Source organism: Typopeltis vanoorti, chromosome 6 (genome assembly GCF_054136105.1).
Source record: "Typopeltis vanoorti isolate ZY-2024b chromosome 6, IOZ_Tvanoo_1.0, whole genome shotgun sequence".
Classification (NCBI taxonomy): Eukaryota; Metazoa; Arthropoda; class Arachnida; order Uropygi; family Thelyphonidae; genus Typopeltis; species Typopeltis vanoorti.
In genome coordinates, this window is record NC_143554.1 from 118,137,346 (window position 1) to 118,159,217 (window position 21,872).

The following is a 21,872-nucleotide window of genomic DNA, read 5'->3' on the forward strand; positions in this document are numbered from 1 at the left end:
TTCATCTCTCCTATAAGGTTCGGCTAGGGCAGCTTATAGTATGGTGGTGAGTACATTCCCATAAGCTCTCTGGTCAGTTTTCACATGAAACGTATTATAGTTTCTGTATTCGGCTCTGAAATAATGTTGGCTTTAATATCCACTTAATTTTTATAAATTTTACATCGTCGAATTGAAGCCTTTGGCTCTTTATTTTAATAAATACTTTTACGCACCGACTGAGAGTTTGCTTATGAAAAATAAACTTTTCTGACGCTTCGAGTCCTTTAGTACTGAGAGTTTTTGCTCTCTTAGGTTTCTGCCTGATCCCTGACGAAAACTAATGAGTTTGAAACAGCTGTCGGGTCAGTGAAACCTTATTAAAATGACCCAATAGGAGAAGAATATATGGACACTTCAGTATTAATCTCTCCCATAAGGTTCAGTTAGGGTGACTCGTAGTATGGCAGCGAGTATATTCCCGTAAACTCTCTGGTCAATTTTTGCATGAAACTTTTATAGTTTCTGTATTCGGTTCTGAAATACTGTTGGATTTAATATCCACTTAATTTTTGTAAAATTTACCTTCTCTTATCTTGAGAATATCCAGTTCACTAGACATGATTGGTGCTTTCATTTTGGGCTTACTCTATCCTTACTCTTTCCTGACCCAGAGAGAGATTATCCATACCTTATAGTGTGCAAAGAACTTGGTGTTCTTTTTGTTCAAAACATTACTTTTCACATTTCCATCTACTAACTCTACACACATCTGCCAACTTAAAATATCATTTCCCATGCTTGAGGTGATGCACCAAAAACCTCCCTAAACATTCTTAATTTTTAATGCTGTCTGGAAGAGGACAGTTCAGCTAAATGTTGATCTCACTCTCTCTCTCTCTCTCTCTCTCTCTCTCTCTCTCTCTCATAAGTTCATTCTAACTATGATCTCACAGATGTCTGTTTCTGCCTTATGTCTTTTTTACTGGTACTTTCACAGTTCTGTTTCTACTGGTTCTGTTCCACTGAATTGGCATCCATTGTTCCTCCACTTTCCCAAGCCTATAATGACATAAGCAACAGCTAATAAGCATCCATTTACAGTCCAGTATCATCAGTGCATTATGGGAAGGGTTATTACCTAGACCAGTTTCAACCTTTATTAAGAGGTCACAATAAAAGTTGAAACTAAAATAATGAGAACTAAAGAAATTGCAGGAATAATCTTGCATTGATTTGGCCCCTCAGTATTTTCATGGGTCTAGCTCCTACTGATTCAATGTTTATTATTATTATTATTTTTTTAAATATAATTTAGGGAGTGCTTACCCAGGAGATAAAGAACTGGTTTCTGTTGGCCAGTCACTGGCCTGGGTTTGGTTCCTGCATACTCACAGATTTGGCCTCCCTGAATAGAGTCTAGGGTTAGTGTATACCTATTGCTGCATAGAGCTGGAATCAGCAAGTAGTTGCAACTGGATAGCACTGGTGCTCAGCATGGTGCAGTCTATTTGAACCAACCAGAGACTCCTAGAAAACCAGATCCTGAAGTGATTCTAAATATCAGAGATTGATCTTTTTAGATTACTCACAGTTTTTGGAACATTCAGTGACATTGAACAAATTGTTCTAAAAGCCAGAACTAGTCTTTGTAGTGACCCTTCTCATAATTCATGGCAATACGCATGTACAAAACATGTATGTTTGCTGTGTAATATAGGAAACTGATTTGATGTGAAATCAATAGCCTTTGTATACAAGTAGTATCATGAAGATATTTCATGTGTAAACATTTGTTTACTTACACTTGGATAAAGGATTAAAACAAGAATATAATGTCAATTATACTATTAGATCCCTTCTCTGTTAATCCCCTGCCTACACAATAGCAATTGAGTGATGTTTTGTGTGGTGATGGGGTGGGATTGTTTTAAAAAAAATATCATCCATGTCAGTAAAATTAATGGCTAACATGTTTAATTTATTTTATAGGCTAATACAAGAAGAAAAGCAAAGTACAGAGCAAAGAGCAGAAGAATTAGAATCTAGGGTGGGTAGTATAGAAACAATGGGTCTTCTTGGCAGAGGCCGTCCTATTGATCGAGCATCACCACCACAGAGTGGTTGCTCTACTCCAAAATCCCACCATAGTCCTCAGAGAGATTACCTTCAGAAATATCACACAGTAAGTTCTAAAGTGGTGTGTATTTCTTTTATTTCAGTTCGTAATTACATTATATTTTGTATATATTAATATTCATTTGTTTACTTAAACATAGTTTGCATGCCAGAATTAACATGCATAGATTACTTCTTTTTTTTTCATATATATATATATATAGAATCGATTGCTTTTAAAGAATTAATGTTTTATGTAGTTTGATAAAATAATTTCTTATTCTTTTTTTATAATGCATTTAAATCCATTATAAAAAAAGAGTCTTATGATGCACTTAAATGCATACAGCCAGTTCTCACTATGGTAAACACTGCCGTAATATACTACTTAACTATCTAAACATCCAGCCATAGTCTAAATAGCATTGCTACTGTTTTAAGTTCATTGTTACGAACTTAAAACAGTAGCAATGTTTTAACAAACAAAGTTCAAAACATTCACTATAGCAAATTAAATTTACTAGCAGATGATATCTTAATTTCTCATCTATATATGTTAGGCTAAATGGCTGTCATGGCCAAGTAACTTGGCCACGACAGCACTACCAAAATCATTCATTTGACTTAATCTACCTATCACTACAGGTATATCAGAGCTATGTTTCTAAAACAGCAGATGTAAAAGGGGATCACTACCTAGATAAAAGTATAGCTCTTCATAATGTTTGCAGACTGTTACCTGAAACCCAACTCAGAATAGTTCTGTTGTGAAGTAGCAGCATGATAGTACTTTATTAAATTCTTATTTTATAAAGTTGTAAAGCAAGAAACTAATGTATATGGTAACAAATAATTTATAAGTGCCAGAATTAATCTCTTAGTTCTACATTTAGATAAAATTGGAATTTTGTTGAAGTCTATATAACTGTAGATGGGGGGCCCAGCAATATCCTGATAGAGTTCTTTAAATGACAGAAAGAAGCTGTATATCAAATATGGTGATCGTAGCTCTTTTAAAATTTCATTGAACTACCTGATGTAAAGCAGGAACTAATCATATCCTTGTGTTGCTTCTGAGGAGTCTGTTTATCAAATTCTAGTCCTATCAGTTACCATTCAGGAGTCCCAGTGATTTTGGATCAGTCTGATAGACATTCTTAAACGTACTTCATTATTACAGTATTATAATTAACTAGGAATCAACATATGAGTGTTAGTCAAAATTCATATTTTTGTAATTTTCTCTTTCTTACATATGCACAAATATCAATCACAAGACCAATATGTATGCATAACTAAGACGTAAAATTGAATAAGACAATATTTACTTCATTTAAGAATGTGAAGATAATTGAATGGTTTAATAATATGTATATCTTATTGAAGGAGACCTCCACATAGCCTTTTAAGGAATTTGGAGAACCTACCAGGATTTCTGACATAATGTTGAGACCTAATTTGGCACAAATGATCTGGATGGCAACAAGGAGAATGTAAGAATGGATATCAGGAGATAACTAGATACCTACCACACTTGTATCTTTTACTCTGAGGAGAATAAAAGATACAAGTGTGGTAGGTATCTAGTCAGTGAGTTGCTCAGATGAAATGAGATGCTGAGTGAGGATTATGAACAGGATGCTAGCTGAGATGAGTGAACAGAAAGGAATTCATTATGTGAATATGTGGGAGGAATTTGAGCGATGAATGGAGACATAAAAGAGATGGGCTGCATTTGAATAGATTTGGTGTGTCAGCTGGAGAAACTCTTACTGCAAGAGAGAGAGAGAGAGAGAGTGAGTGAGTGATGGTGAATGGAAGACCTGAGGAAGTAAGAAGTGATATGCAACAATAGGTAAGTAAAGTAGGAGAGATTGTGAATGCAGAGGCGAGTGGCATAAGTGAAGGGAATATGAAAGAAGGAACACAAGACATACAGGGAAATGGGAGAAGTCAGGGTGGACAGGGAGACACTGTGAGAAGAATGGATGATGAATACAGGAGCAGATGTACTGTATGTGTGTACAACAAAGGATGGGTATGACCATATATGTGGGGAATATGGAGAAGTCACATCTGAGGAGTGGGGGTTGGGGAGGCTTGTTATAGAACCAGAAATAAGCTAGTATGTATGTTTACAAATGCTAGAAGTATATGAAATAAAGAAAATGAAATTGCAGCATTAATAGAATATATTCTTCCAAAAATTGTTGGAATAAGTGAGGCATAGCTAGATGAGGATGACATCTTAACAGGAATAGAGATGGATGGATGTGATGTTTTTTGTGAGGATAGGTAAGATAGAAGGGAAGGAGTGTTGTTGATGTTAGCAGAGGAGTTATCTCCAACTAAGGTGGATATGAAAGGAGCAGACAGTAGCAGTGGTTTTGAAACAGTATGGTGAGAGGTGGAGGTGAACAGAATGAAGTATCTAGTGTTGGGTGTTGCTATAGTCCTGGTAATGTGGAGGGCAATGAGAAGGAAATGCAGAGGGCAAATCAGTCTGGCTACTTAAGAAAAGATCATGGGTGCTTTTAATTATGATAATATAGAGTGGAATGAAGAGACAGCATCTGGGTGCAAAAAAGAATGAATTTTTTGAATTTTTGAGGTACAACTACCTTAGGCAGTATGTAACAGAGGATACATGCAGATCAGGGCTCTTGGATTTCATTATCTCATCAAAGAATGCTATTGAAAATGATGTATTGAATCTTTCTCCAATTGGTGAGAGTGACCACAAGGTGATTACTTGGGTAGTGGTAAGTCATATGAGAACTTCTATGAGAAAGGAATATATGTGGAACTATAAAACTGGTGATTATGACACTCTCAGGAGATAACTTGCAGCTATATCATGGAATGAATAATTGGAAGGAAAGGAAACCAGTGCTGCTTGGGACCTGTTCAAGAACTGTGGCAGAGGCGATGTCTGAATGCATTCCCAAGGTCAAGAGGTTGGATGGGTGAGAAATGGATGAATGGAGAAGCGAAGAATGCAATTTAGAAAAAGGCAACATTACAGGCAGTAAGAAGAGTGGTAGTGATAGTCAGCTGCAGAAGGAACAAGCAAGAAAGGTAACTCGCTAAAGTGCAGCAAAACTCCCTACAACTCCTTTTGGCCTCATTAGCCATTAGCTAATGAGGCCAAAAGGAGTTGTAGGGAGTTTTTTTCAATATGTGGTCAGTAGAAAGAATGGTTTTGGAAGGATGATACTGTTTGCAGAGAATGGTAGAATGATAACCAGTGAGGAGAATATAGTAGAGTTATTGAATGAGTAGTTCATAAAGGTGTTTCATTCCTCATGAAAGTAACCATGCTGAACTAAAGAGCAGCAGGAAGGGAGGACAAGCCACTGATGGTGAGTGAGCAGGAGATATATGAGGAATTGAGTAAACATGATGTCAATAAAGCCATAGGATTGATGGTCACCACATGTCTTGAGAAAATGCTCCAGAAGAGTTAACAACAGCTTGAACTTACCTCTTTAACTTGAGTCTTAGATTTGCCCAAGTTCCAGAGGAGTGGACAGAAGGGCAAAATTGTTCCACTTCATAAAGGGGGTGATGATAAGACTAAGACTTCACATTTCAGACTAGTGTGTTTGTCAGAAGTTGTGGTAAAAGTGATTCAGAATTGGGGTGATAAGAATATTCTCTTTGGCAAACCCCATGATGGACACCATGGGGTTTGCTAAAAGAAAGTCATGTTTTTGCAATCTGCTCACTTATGATAACAAGGTGATAGGTGCATTTGGTAAAGGGGAAGCATACATGATGGTATGTTTAGATTTTTATTATTGTTGTTGTATGGACACCTCCATGGAGTCTGAAGATTCATTGCAGGAGACCCAATCTATTCACACAATGTATCATACCTGTCCTTGAACCCATTAACAGACAAGCACTCACAACTGATTCTGGCAACCATTCATTCACAACTCTCCAAGCAAAAAAATCTAGTCCTCACATCCCTACTAACCACACTTTTATTCAACTTCCAGGGATGTCCCCTTGTTCTGGTCCCTCTAGCCAAGTGCTGAAACATTTTTCCAGCAGCTTTCCTATAAAATAGGAGCTATCCTTTTAAATAAAATGTTTCTTCGTATCCCCTCTTTTTTTCCTATCAACTAACTTCTGCAATCCACACACATTCAGTCTATCCTCATAGGGAATATTCCACGGGCCACTCACCATCTTGCCACTCGCCTCTGAATCCTCTTGTGTTAATGTGTATTTATCCCAAAGTACATAACTTTACATTTTTCGATATTAAACTGACACCCATTATCTTTTGCCCATACTGACAGCCTATTTATCATTCTGCAAGCTCTCCACATCGCTTGAATATTTCCTTTCAGGTTATTTCCTCTATCATTTATGTACAAATTAAACAGCAATGGTCTCAGCACTGAACTTGCAGCACACCACTAGTCACTTTTTGATATCTGTCCAGCAGCCACCCTCTATATCCATCTCCTTTTATTCTAATTTGCATGACAGAGTTACATAAGCTATTCTGTCAAATGCCTTTGCAAAATCATTGTGTAGCCATTTCCTTTATCCAACTCAGCTGTTATTCTATTATAAAAAGTTAGTAAATTAATAAGGCATGACTGACCCTCATATAGTATCATATTTTTATCTACCCATTCTTGAATTCTCTTTTTGACCAATATTTCTAATTCTTTTACCACCTCACCTGGGACACTGGTTGGTCTATAATTTGTTAATGCAGTCTTAGAACCTCCCTTAAGCAATGGAATTATTTTTGCCATCTTTCCACTCCCTTGGAACTCTACCAGGGCTGAGACTTAAATTAAAAAGCCTAGTCAAAGGTATTGTCAGTTCCCTTGCACTTTCTCACAAAACCCTGGTTGATATTCCATCTAATCCCACAGCTGTATTTACATTGAGATTCTACAATATCCTAAGAACCTCCAATTCATCCACCTCCATTCCCACATTAGTGTCTGATACATAGGTTAAAGCAGTAACCTCACTAGGATGATATACCTTTGCAAAGTGGTCACTCATTAACTCAACTATTTTATCCGTTTCTATCTCCTTGTGACCATCATCACCCATAAAGTTAATCTTCCATGGTCATTGTTCTTCTTATTTGCCACATAATGAAAGAACTCTGAGATTTCCTTGGGCTTGCTTGGCTAGATTCTTTTTATAATCTGATTTTGCCTTCCTTGTCACGCTGGTCACCTTTATTGTATGAGCCTAATTTGGAGTAGAATATTCATCTTTTCTATTGTATTGGATGAACCTTCATTAATTAATTCGGATTTCCAAAGTTAATTTGGAGATTTGGATTGATTTCTCTTAGCCAGTTGGGAAAGGTTAAGTGAGTTGATCGTTGACTTGCTATCCATTTTGGTGCAAGTTGTCTTTGATGACAGCAACAACTTTAGTCTTGCACATATGTGTAGGTGACATCTGCCATACTCATTTCTTCTTTTTCTGCTCTTCAAGTATTAAACATTTGCCTGTTCTGGCTTCACTGGTTTTTTCCATGTTGTCGCTGATCTTCCTCTCTCTTTCTCTCTCTTCCTTTGGTCTATATCTATCCATCTCTTTTTACAAACGATATCTTTCCATTTCTCTCTATATTCCTTGATCTATTCATTTATGTTATAAATATCTAGTTCTTTCCTAATGTTTTCATTTCTTTTGATTTGTTATATACACTAATAGAGAGGATTACTTTGTAACTATGATTAAGGGGGTGCAGTGCCCTTGTGCATGCAGGGATGGAGGGGATTCCTTTACATTTTGGTTATAGTTTTCCCTGATGAGTTCAATATCAGTAGGCTTCCAAAAGAATATGTGGCACTGACATCTTCCATGCTGGTCTTCCTATTTGCTGTATACACTCTGAGAAATGATTACTTTATAACTCCGATGTCGGAGATGGCTCTAGAGCTCATGTGCATGTTAACGATGGCAAGAGTATTATCTTTCTGTTTTGATGCTGATTGTGTGTGTGTGTGTGATTGCATCAGCCTTGTACTGTTCATGAGTTTGCTGGTCATCTTTCTCTTTATATACCCTCCACAGCATTTTCTTCTTCTGCAGCTCGTTCTTAGCAATATTACTCATCCATCTAACTCCTACCCGATTAACCCTTCTTACATAAGTATTAAATTGTATACCAACATCCTTACCCTGCAGTTTTATGGCATGGTATAGAGTTAAGCTTCTTCCTAAGCATGTCATAATCACCTGCCTTGTAGTTTCACAAATACCTCTTCTTGATAGAATATTCCTCTTGTTTTACAATCTCCCAAGTCAAGACTGTATGTTCACTTTTTACCAATTGGAGGCAATGTTGTCTCTTTGGTTATGGATAGCTCTTCTGATACTATGACCAGGTCCATTACTCTCTCCCACTCCTAGTCCTCTCCATCATGTCCTGCCTTAAGTAATTATCTCTTAGCAGGTGTATAAATTCTATTCCCTTCCTGTCATGTGATTTTTCTTCCTTTCAGTCTATATCTCCATAGATGATGTCCCCCCCCCCCCGAATAATCACTCGACCTGTACTCGTACTAATTTGGCAATGCATGTCTTCCAGATCATATTTTGTCATATACTGGTCTTAATCTCATAGTGGCTTCAAATGAACAGCTTGTCCCACCTGTCTCCTATTCTTTTTTGGCTGCAATTCATCTGCAGTACTCTTCCCCCCCCCCACTTCCGTATCTTCCCTGAAAAGAACAAACCCTTTACATTCAATCTGTGTAACTACATCACTGCTGTTAGCCAAGTCTCACTAATGCCTATAACTTTTGGCAAGGTTGCACTAACCAAAATCAAAGGCTTTTATTTTGCCAAAGCCTTTGATAGATTGCCACATGACAAGCTGATAATTAAATTGGAACAGATGGGGTTGAATAGTAGATTAGTGCATTGAATTGGAGATTGGCTGTCTGATAGGTATCAGCAGGTTGTGTATGTGGGAACAATATCCTGGAGAGAAAGGTCACCAGTGGTGTGCCCCAAATGTCTGTTTTGGGACTATTGCTGTTTAATTCATATGTAAATGGTATTGGAAAGGATTTGAATGGTGATGTGACATACAGTTAGTTGTGGATAATGCAAAGTTGGGAAGAACTATGAGAGTAGAATGGATGTTGTAGCCTTGCAAGAGAAACTGAATAGACTTTCTGAATGGACAGATTAATGGGGCTACCAGTTCAACCTTTCAAAGTGTAACGGTTTAAAGTTTGGAAAGCACAGGTGAGATGCAGCAATGGTGCACCCAGATGGGGGGAGGGCAATGGCCATGCTGCCCCCCAAAGAAAAAGGGAAAAAACACTAGAACATTTTCCAAAAATATTTTCCTAATTAATAAAATTAATTTTTTTTTATTTATGTTGTGTCATGTCCTCTATTTCTATACTACTTATGAAATAGCAATCATTGCAGATGCTCAGTCATAGGTCATATCCGATGCATAGTGTGTATTCTCAAATTGTCTACTCAACTCGCCCCCCCCCCACAAGATTAAACCCTGAGTGCGCTACTGGGATGCAGAGTATAAGATTGGTGAGCTTAGAGGAGGTGGGGCAGATGAGAGAATCTGGGGTTGTTGGTGGATAAGGACATGAAATTTTGGGGAATTTAGCTAAAATTGTGAGGATGGTACAGTGCATTATGGGAATGATGCAAAGAACACTGACATGCAGGAGAAAGGATGTTATGATTCCTTTGTATAAGTTATAATGCTTTGATCAGACTACATATGAATTATCATACTCAGATTTGGTCACCAGGTTTTCATACAGATAAGAGATGTTGAAACAAGTTGAGAGACAATTGACTAAGATGGTTTCTGGTCTCCAGAATGTAGAGTATGAAGGCAGATTGAGGGAATGTAAATTGCAGAGTAATGTGGATAGAAGAATGGGGGGGGCATGATTGAAATATCTAAGTTGGTAAGAGGTTATTACTAGGTTAATATGGATCATTTTTCATAGAATGGGTAGAAATAGGGGAAGAACAAGAAGCCATTGTTGGAAGCTGTATAAGGAGGGTATAAGCACAGGAGTGAGGAGTAGGTTTTTTGCATGGAGAGTTGTGCTTGGTTGGAATGCATTGCATGGAAATGTGGTGAGCGTGTAGACAGTGAATGCATTCAATTCACAGTATGATGAGCTGTGTGTGTGTGTGTGACTAAGGATCTCATGCAATGAGTCATTGACTCCCTATAGGTCTACTACTACTACTACTACTAATAATAATAATGTCTAACCACTTTCTTATGTTGCACCCCATTAGTAGTTATTGCCTAGATACCAATTCAATAAGGATGGGTGAGCAATTTAGAATTTAAATAACCTAACTGTATTCTGTATTGACTTAAACCAAAGTCAATGATGGTACAATATAATGAAATATGATGACATCTGGGGGCATCACTTGATTAAACAAAGCCCCACAATTTTCAGAGGAAACTGAGACAAACAGTGAAAAGTCAGCTGGAATAGACTCAAACTTAACATCAGCAGAATTGTAAATGGGCACCATCTTTGTCTGCAGTTTCAACATAAAGAGGTGGAATTGGCAGAAGAATTAGAGAAGAACAATGTTGATATAATTGGTGTTACCAATTATGTTGATATTTACTAACGTAAATAAGATGAAATTAGGAAAGCATCTTCTAAATAAACAACTGCAGGATGCCATATTTACTAGAGAATTAAAGGGATAGGAAGGAGTATTATTCAACACTAAACATAATCTTCTTAAATATCAGGTATTAAAAAGCACATTCTTATGTGCTTCTTAAAATCACATAAAAATGCAGAATTGGACAATGAGATTTATTTCTGCCTATGGTTCCAAACAGTCTACTAAGAAATTTGAATCATTAAAGAAGGAATCCACCATAAGATAAAGGTTGGTCCTTGTTGGAAATTTGTCATAAAATGTTGAGAAAATTTAGCACAAAGAGCAAGGCCAATGATAATGGTAAGTACCTTCTGAATTGCTACTCAGGACATGGATTAGTCATTATTAAAACCAAGTTCCAATATAGTAATGAACACAAATTCACTTGAAGAGGAGACACATGAAGTGTGATAAGTCTCATTGACTATGTTATTATTGGCAGTGATATGTTTGCACTGATTCAAGACACGAGGAGTATATGGGGAATTAAAAATAGGAAGTGATCACCGTTTAATTTTAAGCAGAATGAAATTGAACATCATATTGAAAAGAAAAATATGTAAGAAAGTTTTAAAAAAGAATCAAAGAGAAGGTTTTAGAGTCATATAGACTCAAATATATGAGGGTTTCTGAAAGATAAGGTAACACTTTTTTCTAATAGTTAATAGTTCTAAGGAAATGAGATAAAAGACTGGATAGATGGACACGTTAATGACGTTCAAAAAGACCAGCATTGCAATGTGGCATTGCTGTTGCCCTCACAGCTAATTCCAGTTGCAAGATGGCAGCTACCATACAAGTATGGTTCAAAACAGGTGTCTGTGAAGTTGTTTGTTTTTTGCAAACAAAAGAGGCTTCACCAAGTGACATTCACTGTGAAGTTGCTGTATGGCAAAAAGGTGATGTTAAAGAAGCAGGTGTTTTTGGTGCAATGTAAAGTGAGCTGTGGTGACATTAAGGATCGACATCGGGTGGGCAGGCTTTCATTGAGCGAGACAGAAGATTACATTTCCTGCATTAAGGGGATTGTTCTTGAAGACCAACAAGTAAAACTGTGTGAAATTGCACAAGTGGTGAACTTGAGTAAGTCCACTGTTTACAAAATTTCAACATGTCCTTGGCTTTCAAAAGGTGTGCTCCTGCTGGGTGGCAAGACAATTGTCAGAAGAACACAAGGCAACATGCATGGAGATGTGTTTGGGGGGATTTGTTGTGATACAGCAACAAAGACCAGGATTTTCTCACTGGCCTAGTCACAGGATTTGAAATGTGGGTTCATCACTTTATCCTCCAGAGCAAACAAGACTCTATGATCTGGAAACATCCACAATCTCCTGTGTCCAAAAAATTCAAAACTGTTCCCACTGTACGAAAAGTTATTGCTGCAGTATTCTGGGATTGCCAAGGCATTCTGTTGGCGGACTTCTTGCCGAAGGGAGGAACAGTCAATGCAGAGCTTTGCTGTGCAATTTTGGACAAAGTGAGAGCCAACATTCGACACAAATGACGAGGACTCCTGATAAATGACGTGATTTTGGCGCACGACAATGCTATTCCACACTCTGCACATGCCACTTATGATTGGTTGTGCTGTAATAATTGGAAAACTTTGCCATATCCCCCCCCCTCAAGAAACACCTTTCCAGAAGGTATTTCATTACCGATGAGGAAGTTCAACAAGCAGTGCAGTGTTGGTTACTGGGTGTGGGCACAGACTTTTTCAGTATATTGATAAACTGATTTATCTTTGGGATAAGCTCATCTTTCTTGCTGTATAATTTCAACTTCCTATTATTAAACATCCTTGAGACAAAAAATGTGTTACCTTCAAAACATATATTTCGGTGATTACACCACATTTTTAATTATTCAGTTATACAAAATACTGAAATAATAGTTCCTGACAAGTTTTGTAAATCACAGGATTTACATCTTCAGGGGGTAAATAGTAAAACTTAAAGTTTAAACAAGAGAATTAATAAATACAAATCATTACCGTCTGGCTATTCATAAACTCAAATAACAGAATGCAGATATAAAATGTTATTGACGTTGAACAATACTGGACGATGTCACGTGTTCTTGTTCTCGTTCATATAGTCCGAGCTCAGATTGAGGTAGATTTTAACGTTTTATATCTGCATTCTGTTATTTGAGTTTACGAATAGCCAGATGGTAATGATTTGTATTTATTAATTCTCTTGTTTAAACTTTAAGTTATACTATTTACCCCCTGAAGATGTAAATCCTACGATTTACAAAACTTGTTGGGAACTATTATTTCAGTATTTTGTGTAACTGAATAATTAAAAATGTGGTGTAATCACCAAAATATATGTTTTGAACAAATAAGCCACAGAAGTCTACATCTGCAATGTGTTACCTTACTTTTCAGAAGCCCCTCGTTCAAATATTTTTCAAGAGAAAAATGAAAATTTGAAAACAAGAACCAAATCATCAAGAAGGCATATAGTGATGATGTCTGCAAGAAAAGAAAAATCAGACATCCATGGCAGATTCAGGAAGATAAAGAAGTAATCATAGAAAAGGAGAAAGCATATCGAAAGTGTAGCAAGTAAGTCAGCATGTACTATGAGAGAATACAGATAAAAATAATGAAAGTTTATTTATCACTTGGTTAGAATATAATAAATTTAGTTTAATCCTTTATCCAAGTGTGAGCAAACAAAGTTTGCTTTGTTTGCTCACACTTGGATAAAGGATTAAACTAATTTTATTATACTCTAACCAAGTGAAAAATAAACTTTCAACATCTTTCTCTAAATCCAGTCATTTATTAAAAAAGGGTGGCACACCATTTGGCAACTCCTATAGGTAGAGATGACCTGCTAATGCTTCTGCCTGGTATCTCCACTTGGGCCTGGCTCCCACTGAAGAGACCTCAATAAAGGTCGAAACTAGTCTGGGTAGTGGCCCTTCCCTTAATGCATAACATTATACATATCTGCAAGGAGATGTGTTTTGCATTATGGGAGATACTGAGATAGTAGTGTTGGTAGCTTGCTCCACCTTTGCAAGGAGTGCCCTGGTGTTGTACTACCTTACCCCAGTCCTGAAGATACTTTCAGGTGCAAACTTTGTTTGCTCACACTTGGATAAAGGATTAAACTAAATTTATTAGATAAAAATAAAAAAAGAAATTAGTGTGTATCTAAACAGAAGTAATTAGAAAACTTTGGTAAGAATATGAAGATAAATATCACGATGGTGGCAAAATGTTAAATGGTGATTTCATACAGCAATATTCATTGGAATGAAGAGATAGTATCAGGGAATAAGGAGAATGAATTTCTTGAGTACTTAAGGGACAACAATCATAGGTAATATGTAAGGGAGAGCACATCAGAGTTAAGAGTCTTAGACTTGGTTCTATTTTCAGAGGATGTGATTGTGAACGGAGTGTCTAAACTTCTCACCAATAAGAAATAGCTCTTGTTAAATAGCTATTGATCAATGCCCAAGCATTGATCAAGAATTTAACAGCAGCCATGTTTGAGTGTATTCCAAAGGTGAAAAGACTAAATAATATAGGAGCAAAATGAACGAATGAAGAGAGAGATTAAGCATGGAATGTGGAAGAAAGCACTGTGGAGGCAACTCAAGATGAATATTGGTAATAATCAGTTGCACAAAGAGCAAGCCAGGAAGGTGACTCGGTTGGTAAAAGCAGTAAAAGTGTAGTATGAGAAAAAATTAGCCCAATCAAGTTAAGAAAAATCCAAGTGAGTTTTTTTTCAATATGTGGCAAGTAGAAGAAAAGTTTGAAAGAATTTCTATGGAAGATCTTCCAAATGGAATGACTGTGGAAGAATTTTATTTTTATTTATTCGTATGCGGTCCCTCCCATTCCTCGATCATTGCTTAGGACTGGTTGAGCCCTCCTAGTGAGGGATTAAGTATGTATTTATGACTGTAGATCCATGTGTGCTTACAGGCTGGCTCGCCTGTTCTGAGAAATGAAAAACCTGAGTTTCTTGGTGAAAAAACCCTCTACCTCTGTATGGGACGGGCTAACTCACCTTTAGTCAAAATAGACCAGATAAAGGTTCCTCATGTGATGGACAGGAATCAAACCCCAGGTCTTTCCAACGAAAGGACTTCGTCTATACCGACTGAACTATGGAGGCTCTACTATGGAAGAATGATACCAGTTGATGATACTGGCAGATTAGTAACCAGTGTAGAGGATATAGTATTAAATAAGCAGTTTATCAGTGATTTCACCCTCATGAAGGTGAGATCATGAGAAGCTGGTATGTGTAGATGATATGGTGGAGGAAGGACTGATGGTCATTTTATTTTTTTTATTTTTGTTATTGTTGATAGTGATGTTTTCTCCCTGGTGCAGGACACCAGAGTGTACAGAGGATTTGAAATTGGAAGTGATCACTATTTAGTCTTCAGAAAGATAAAATTGAATTTCATATTGAAAAGAATAACATGCAAGAAAGTTTTAAAGTGAATAAAAGTTGAGCAGCTCTCAGATGTGAACTGTAGACTAAAATACACAAAGATTATTGAAGAAAAAATGAAAGAGTTTGAGAACAGGAATCAAACCTTGGAAATTCAGTGGCAAACTCTGAAGAAAACATTGATTGATTCTGCTAGAGAGGCATGTGGTGAGGTTGTCTGTAAGGATAAAAAAATCAGAACTCCCTGGTGGACACAGGAAGTTAAAGAGGCAGTGAAGGAAAAGAAAAAACCATATCAAAAGTTCCTGTCGAATAAGTCAGCTTGTGCTCTTAGAGAATATAGAGACAAATGCAAGAATGCTAAACACTGTGTAAAACTAGCTAAACAAAAGTCATGGGAGGACTTTGGCAAGAACATAGCAAATAAATATCAAGAAGGTGGCAAAATATTCTGGAAGTTGTTGAAGAAGCTTAGGAATGGAGGAAAGAGTGCTGTAAATTAGAGATGATAAAGGTGGCATGAAAACAGGAGAAAAAGATATCCTTGAAGTATGAAGTAATTACTTTGAAAAACTGCTAAATGAAACAAGCAGTGATGACAGCACAGTGGTAAAAAACACTGACTAGGCATGCAGGAAGGAATACATATCCATACTTGAAGTAGAAAAAGCCATCAAAGGCTTGAAATGTGGAAAGGCAGCAGGAGTAGATGATATTCAACCAGAAATGCTGAAGTATGGTGGTGTGAGAGTCTTACAGTGGCTCACTGCATAGTTCAGAAGGCCTGGACAGAGGGACGAATTCCCGATGATCGGAGTAGAGCTCTCATAGTACCCATATATAAAAAGGGAAATAAAACTGCATGTGAGAATTACAGAGGTATTTCCCTACTGAGTGTTCCCGGCAAGATCTATGCAAGTATACTTGAGAAACGGTTGAGAAGAATTGTGGAAGAAAAGTTTGGTGAAGAACAAGCAGGATTCAGGCCAAATAGAGGCTGTCAGGATCAGATCTTCACTTTACGACAAATAGTCGAGAAAGCATGGGAATATAACAAAGATCTGTAGTTAAGTTTTGTAGATCTGGAAAAGGCATATGACATGGTGCCAAGAGAGAAGGTATTCAATACGCTGCAGTTATATGGTGTCAATGGGGCATTATATCAAGCAATACTTAGTCTTTATTTGAGTTGTAAGTCAGCAGTTAGAATTGAAGGAAGTACAGGAAGATGGTTTAATGTTAAATCTGGTGTGAGACAAGGATGTACATTATCCTCTCTGTTATTCATTATCTATATGGATCACATTATGAAGGAAAGTGGTATTAAACATGATATCAAAATTGGAGATGTTAATGTCAGCTCTTTGCTTTATGCGGATGATGTTATACTTCTAAATAAATCTGCTACAAGTCTGCAAGATTCTCTGACTAAATTGAATAGCTGTTGTAATAGATATGGTATGAAGGTCAGCAATAAAATGACAAAGACAATGAAAATAGGCAGAATCATTGAAAATGTCAACTGTGTTGTGAATGGAGAACCTGTGGAACAAGTAAAACATTTCAGCTATTTAGGCACGATTTTTACTGAAGATGGTAAATTAAATATAGAAATAGACAACAGAATCAGCAAAGCTGGTATGGTGGGAAGTCAATTGAATAAATTCATATGGAATAAGAGAGAAATTAGTCGGAACACTAAATTAGCTGTATACAAAACAGTGTTCAAACCAGTTTTAACTTATGGATCTGAGAGCTGGGTCAGAAGTAAAACACTTGACCAAAGACTAGAGACCACAGATATGAGAGTCCTGAGAAAGATTATAGGTGTGAACAGATAGCATCAATGGCAATATCATATTAAAAACGAGGATATTAGGAAAGAACTTGACATTGTCAGCATCCAGGAATGCGTTAGCAGAGCTAATCTCAGGTGGTATGGTCACTTAAACAGAATGGGCGAGGAAAGATTAGCAAAACAAGTGTTCTCTGCCAGGTTTGCAGGAAAACGACCTAGAGGAAGACCAAGATATATGTGGATTGATACGGTACAAAGTGCCTTAGACGATAGAAATATAAGATCTGATAATGTTGGAGTCTTGACAAGTAACAGACTGATTTGGAGGAAAATTGTAGATAGGAAATTAATAATGATGTAATTTTTTTCATGTAGTACTATCATATCCTGTACACCCCTTGAGGGTCTTGAGGGTACATAGCAGGAATTTGATGGTGATGATGAGGACTGATGATGATTGAGCAGAAGGTATATGAGGAATTAAGAATACTTGATGTTAATAAGGCAGTAGGACTTGATGATATATCATCACATGTTTTGAAGGGATGCTCTAGGGAATCAATGGCACATTGGCACGAGTCTTGCATCTGGGCAAAAAATGGAACTTGGGAAAAATTGTTCCACTGCACAGAGGGATGGGGATAATACTGAGTCTACAAATTATAGACCAATCTGTGTGTGTGGAGTTGTTAAGGTTGTAATTCTTTAAGAATTGTTAACTTCAATTTTTGGTATGTTTTCTACATGGTTAAAGCAGAGAAAGGAAATGCAATAGTGATTATGGATTCAGATGAATATGTATGAAAAATGAACTGCCTATTAGAAGATTCCAACACTTGTTTATCCTTAGACCAGGATTCCACATGGCACACACATAATAAAACTAATGATGTTGATGACTTGATAAAAAAGTTACCTAATTGGCCAGAAGAATTAAAAAAAACTTTATCATTGAAACATCCATTAGTCCCAAGAATTTATGGCTCACCAAAACTACACAAAAAGAATATTCTGTTATGGCCAATTTTAGATGAGAGAGATTCCCTGACCTCAAACTTAGTAAAATATCTGTCAAACCTGATATCACCACACATAGGAAAAACAGAATCATATATAAAAAATAGTTTACATTTTATTGAGTAAAAGATATAAATATATAGCCTTCAGACATCTTAGCAAATTTAGATGTAGTTAGTCTTTTTTACCAGTTACCCTGGTATGACACAATGGATCTACTTGTAAACCTTTCCCCACTGGACACAGTAAGACTTAAAACACTGTATGGAAAACACTTTTTTCATATTTCAAGACAAATATTGTCTTGCTATGGGTCCCCCTCCCACTTTTCTCCAGCCAACCTGTTTATGGAAAATTTCAAAATGAATGCAATAAAATGTAATGTAACCAAATTTTTGATTTCAGAAGAAACCAAAAATTTGGTTACATTACACTGATGATATTTTTGTTATTTGGTCAGAAACAATGGATGAATTAATTAAGTTTTTCAAAGATTATCTGAACAACTTGTATCCCAATATAAAATTCACTCTTGAACTGGAAGAGCACAAAAAATTACCATTCCTTTGATATCCTTGTCAAAGTAAACAAAAGTTTATCGCTATATTATTAAATACTCTAAATCAGAGATAGTTATAGAAAATTTTTTTGCTTGGTTTTAACCCTTTCTGCATTGATTTAACTTTAGTATCTTTCTGGGTTCTAGTGGAAGCTTGGAGCTTTCACTAGCTACAAAGTGTATCCCTATAGGGTGGAAACCCTGATTAATGTCTGTTACATATCAGGCCATCTCTGAATATAATGAATAAGATCCATGGACCAGTGGTTTTGGAACTGGTAATCCTATGTGAAATTATTGCCATTCACCACTCTGCATTGGACCAGTGTGGTGAGTCATGGACCAAACTTCCAAGATGAACTGGTTAGGAATAAAATGGCCCTCATTCCCCAAGAAGACATATTTTTACCACCTATGGCAGCAGGCAGTTAAACATGAAGGCAGAGGGTGCTAAGAATCCCCAGGTAACCATATCGTGGTCATCCACGTCTGTGCACCAAACTATACCTTGGAACTGTTTTTGTAGAGCTCTCACCAGTAATGTATGGCTAACTGAATTATCTGAAGAGTTAAAGTGATTAAAATGGGATATTCTTGAATTCTTGGAATTCAAAGGAAAGTTCATTATTATAATTAACATAATAATGAAGAAATTCTTCAATTAAAAAATGGGGACATAGAGAGGCCAAGATAAGAAAATTGTTTTTGTTGAGATCAACAAAAAATTGAAGAATATCATAATAGAATTTGGCAGTATATCTAATCAAATATCAAGTACTGTTGTCCAGATCTCAAAAAGATACACTCTCAAGGTCATTAGTCTGTGCACCAACAATAAGTCACCAATATTGACAGTGTATGGGAAGCATTTAAACAATATTTAAATGATGCAATATCAGAATGTGTCCCGAGAGTTCGAAGAATAAATAGAGTAGGAGTTAAATGGATGTGTAATCTTATTAAGCAAGAGATTCGTATGAAAAGGACGATGTGGAAGGAATACCGTTTGTATAAGGATGACGTCCGTTATGAACATTATAAGCAGCAAGCTAGAATAGTACTGTTGTACGGAAAGCAAAGTCTGATTATGAAAAGAAACTGGCTCTGCGTGCTAAAGACAACCCACAAGAATTCTATCGATATGCTGCAAGTAAAAGAAAGAATAAATATGAAAGGATAACTCTTCTAAATCCAGATGGAGTCAGGGTTACTGATGCAGAAGAGGTTGTTCAGTTAATGAGTACCCATTTTGTTAAAAGCTATCAACCTAGTGAATGCAACATTGAGCTCACTGTTACCTCTTCACTAGAAAAGAAACACAGGTGTGTGAGGCCGAGGTATTAGAGCTGTTGCACAAACTGAATAAGAATTCAGCAATAGGGACTGATGGAATATCAGCATGTGTGCTAAAAGAGTGTTCAGCTGAATTGATCATTCCATTGACCAGAATGTTTAATATGAGTCTCAGAACAGGGAAGATTCTGCAGGAATGGAAGGAATGTATGGTAATTCCATTGCATAAGGGTGGTGCAAAGACCGATGTATCAAACTATCGACCAATTAGTATCTCAGGAGTGGTGGTGAAGATTTTAGAAAAATTAGTTAGGGCCCGCATTCAGAAATGGATTGGCAGTGAATCTACTTTGCAATGAACAACATGGGTTTTCTAAAGGAAGGTCATGTTTTAGCAACTTGCTCACATTCTATGACAATGTTACCATTGAACTAGACAAGGGAAATTGATACTTTTTGATTTTGCTAAGGCTTTTGATAGAATACAACATGACAGACTGCTGCATAAATTGGAGAAAATGGGTTTGGGTTATACAACATTAGCATGGATAAGAGGATGGCTGACTGACAGATATCAAAAAAGTAGTATACGAGGTATGTCTGCAAGGTTTAAGGTAACAAGTGGTATACCACAAGGATCAGTGCTTGGTCCACTGTTATTCAATCTGTACATTAATGATTTTGGAAAGGATTTGACAAGCGACATACAGTTATTTGCTGATGATGCAAAGATAGGCAGGGTAATCACGAATGCTGCTGATATGCAGTCCTTGCAGAATGATTTGAATAAGCTGGAATTGTGAGCATGGGAAAATGGGTATCAGTTCAATGTCAGTAAATGCAAAGTCATTCACTTTGGCATGATTACCTATCCAATGTCGTATTTTGGTGGGATTAGGCTAGAAGAAACTGATGAGGCTAGGGATCTTGGAGTGTTAATAGATAGGAAGTTGAAGTTCAGGGGCCATGTGTCAAAGATTGCAAATACAACTCAAAAGATAATTGCAATGCTCAAACAAATGTTCACATGTAAAGATAAAGATGTTATTTTGCCTCTTTACAAGGCCTTGATAAGACCTCACTATTGAGCGGACTATTGTGCGTAGGTCTGGTTTCCGATGTGATTCTGATATATTGGAGACAGTACAAAAGTGAGTGTTAAAAATGATATCAGGATTGTGAAATACTGATTATGAAGACAGGTTGAGAATTTGTAGATTGCAGACACTAGCTAATAGGAGAAAGAGGAGTGATATGATTGAGACTTACAAACTGCTGAAAGAGTCATACAGGATTTCAATTGATGGAATTTTTTAATTTGTGGAGGGTGGGAAAGGATGATAGGGCATCCTTGGAAGCTGAGAATGAAGGCTGCCAAGAAGGGTGTAAGGGCTAGATTTTTCTCTCAGAGGGTGGTGCATGATTGGAATGGATTGCCATTTGATGTTGTGAGTGCAAGCAGTGTGAATGAATTCAAGAATAAGCATGATAGCTGGTGTGTGTGTAGTATGTGGCCTCCCTCGATGAGTCTCTGACTCCCTGGAGGTCTCTCTTAATAATAATAATAAAGAAACTGAAGATTTCTATCATGATGTATCACCACTTTACAACAAAGAAAAACATCATTTCAAAATTATCATGGGAGACTTGCCGGAATTGGTACACAAGAATCAGATGAAAGTTAGTGGGAAATCTTGAATAGGATATGAGAAATGACAGAGAAGCAAGTTTAATAGATTTACAGAAAAAAAAAGAAAACACTACATCATTAATGAATTGTTTTTTCATGAAAAAAAGCATATGGGAAGTGGATATGAAAAAGTCCAAATGGAAGAAATAGTGAAATTGTTTATCTTTATCTTTATTAGTGAAATTGGCTATTATTTATTCTCAGCAACAAAAAAAAAAAACATCTTTCAGTGCTGTTATGTTATCAACACCTTCACCATTTGAAGTGACCATCATATGGATCCAGTGAGGTTCAAATAAA

The 21,872-nt window shown here is 36.7% G+C and overlaps 1 protein-coding gene across 1 annotated transcript in view; it reads left to right on the top strand.

Moving 5' to 3' along the window:
- LOC150105860 (liprin-alpha-1-like) overlaps window positions 1–21,872 on the top strand; it is a 394,932-nt gene that overhangs the window by 275,680 nt on the left and 97,380 nt on the right. Inside the window, exon 14 of the mRNA XM_090394581.1 lies at window positions 1,972–2,164. Coding sequence (XP_090250707.1) covers window positions 1,972–2,164 — 193 coding nt within the window. The remainder of the gene's footprint in view (window positions 1–1,971; window positions 2,165–21,872) is intronic.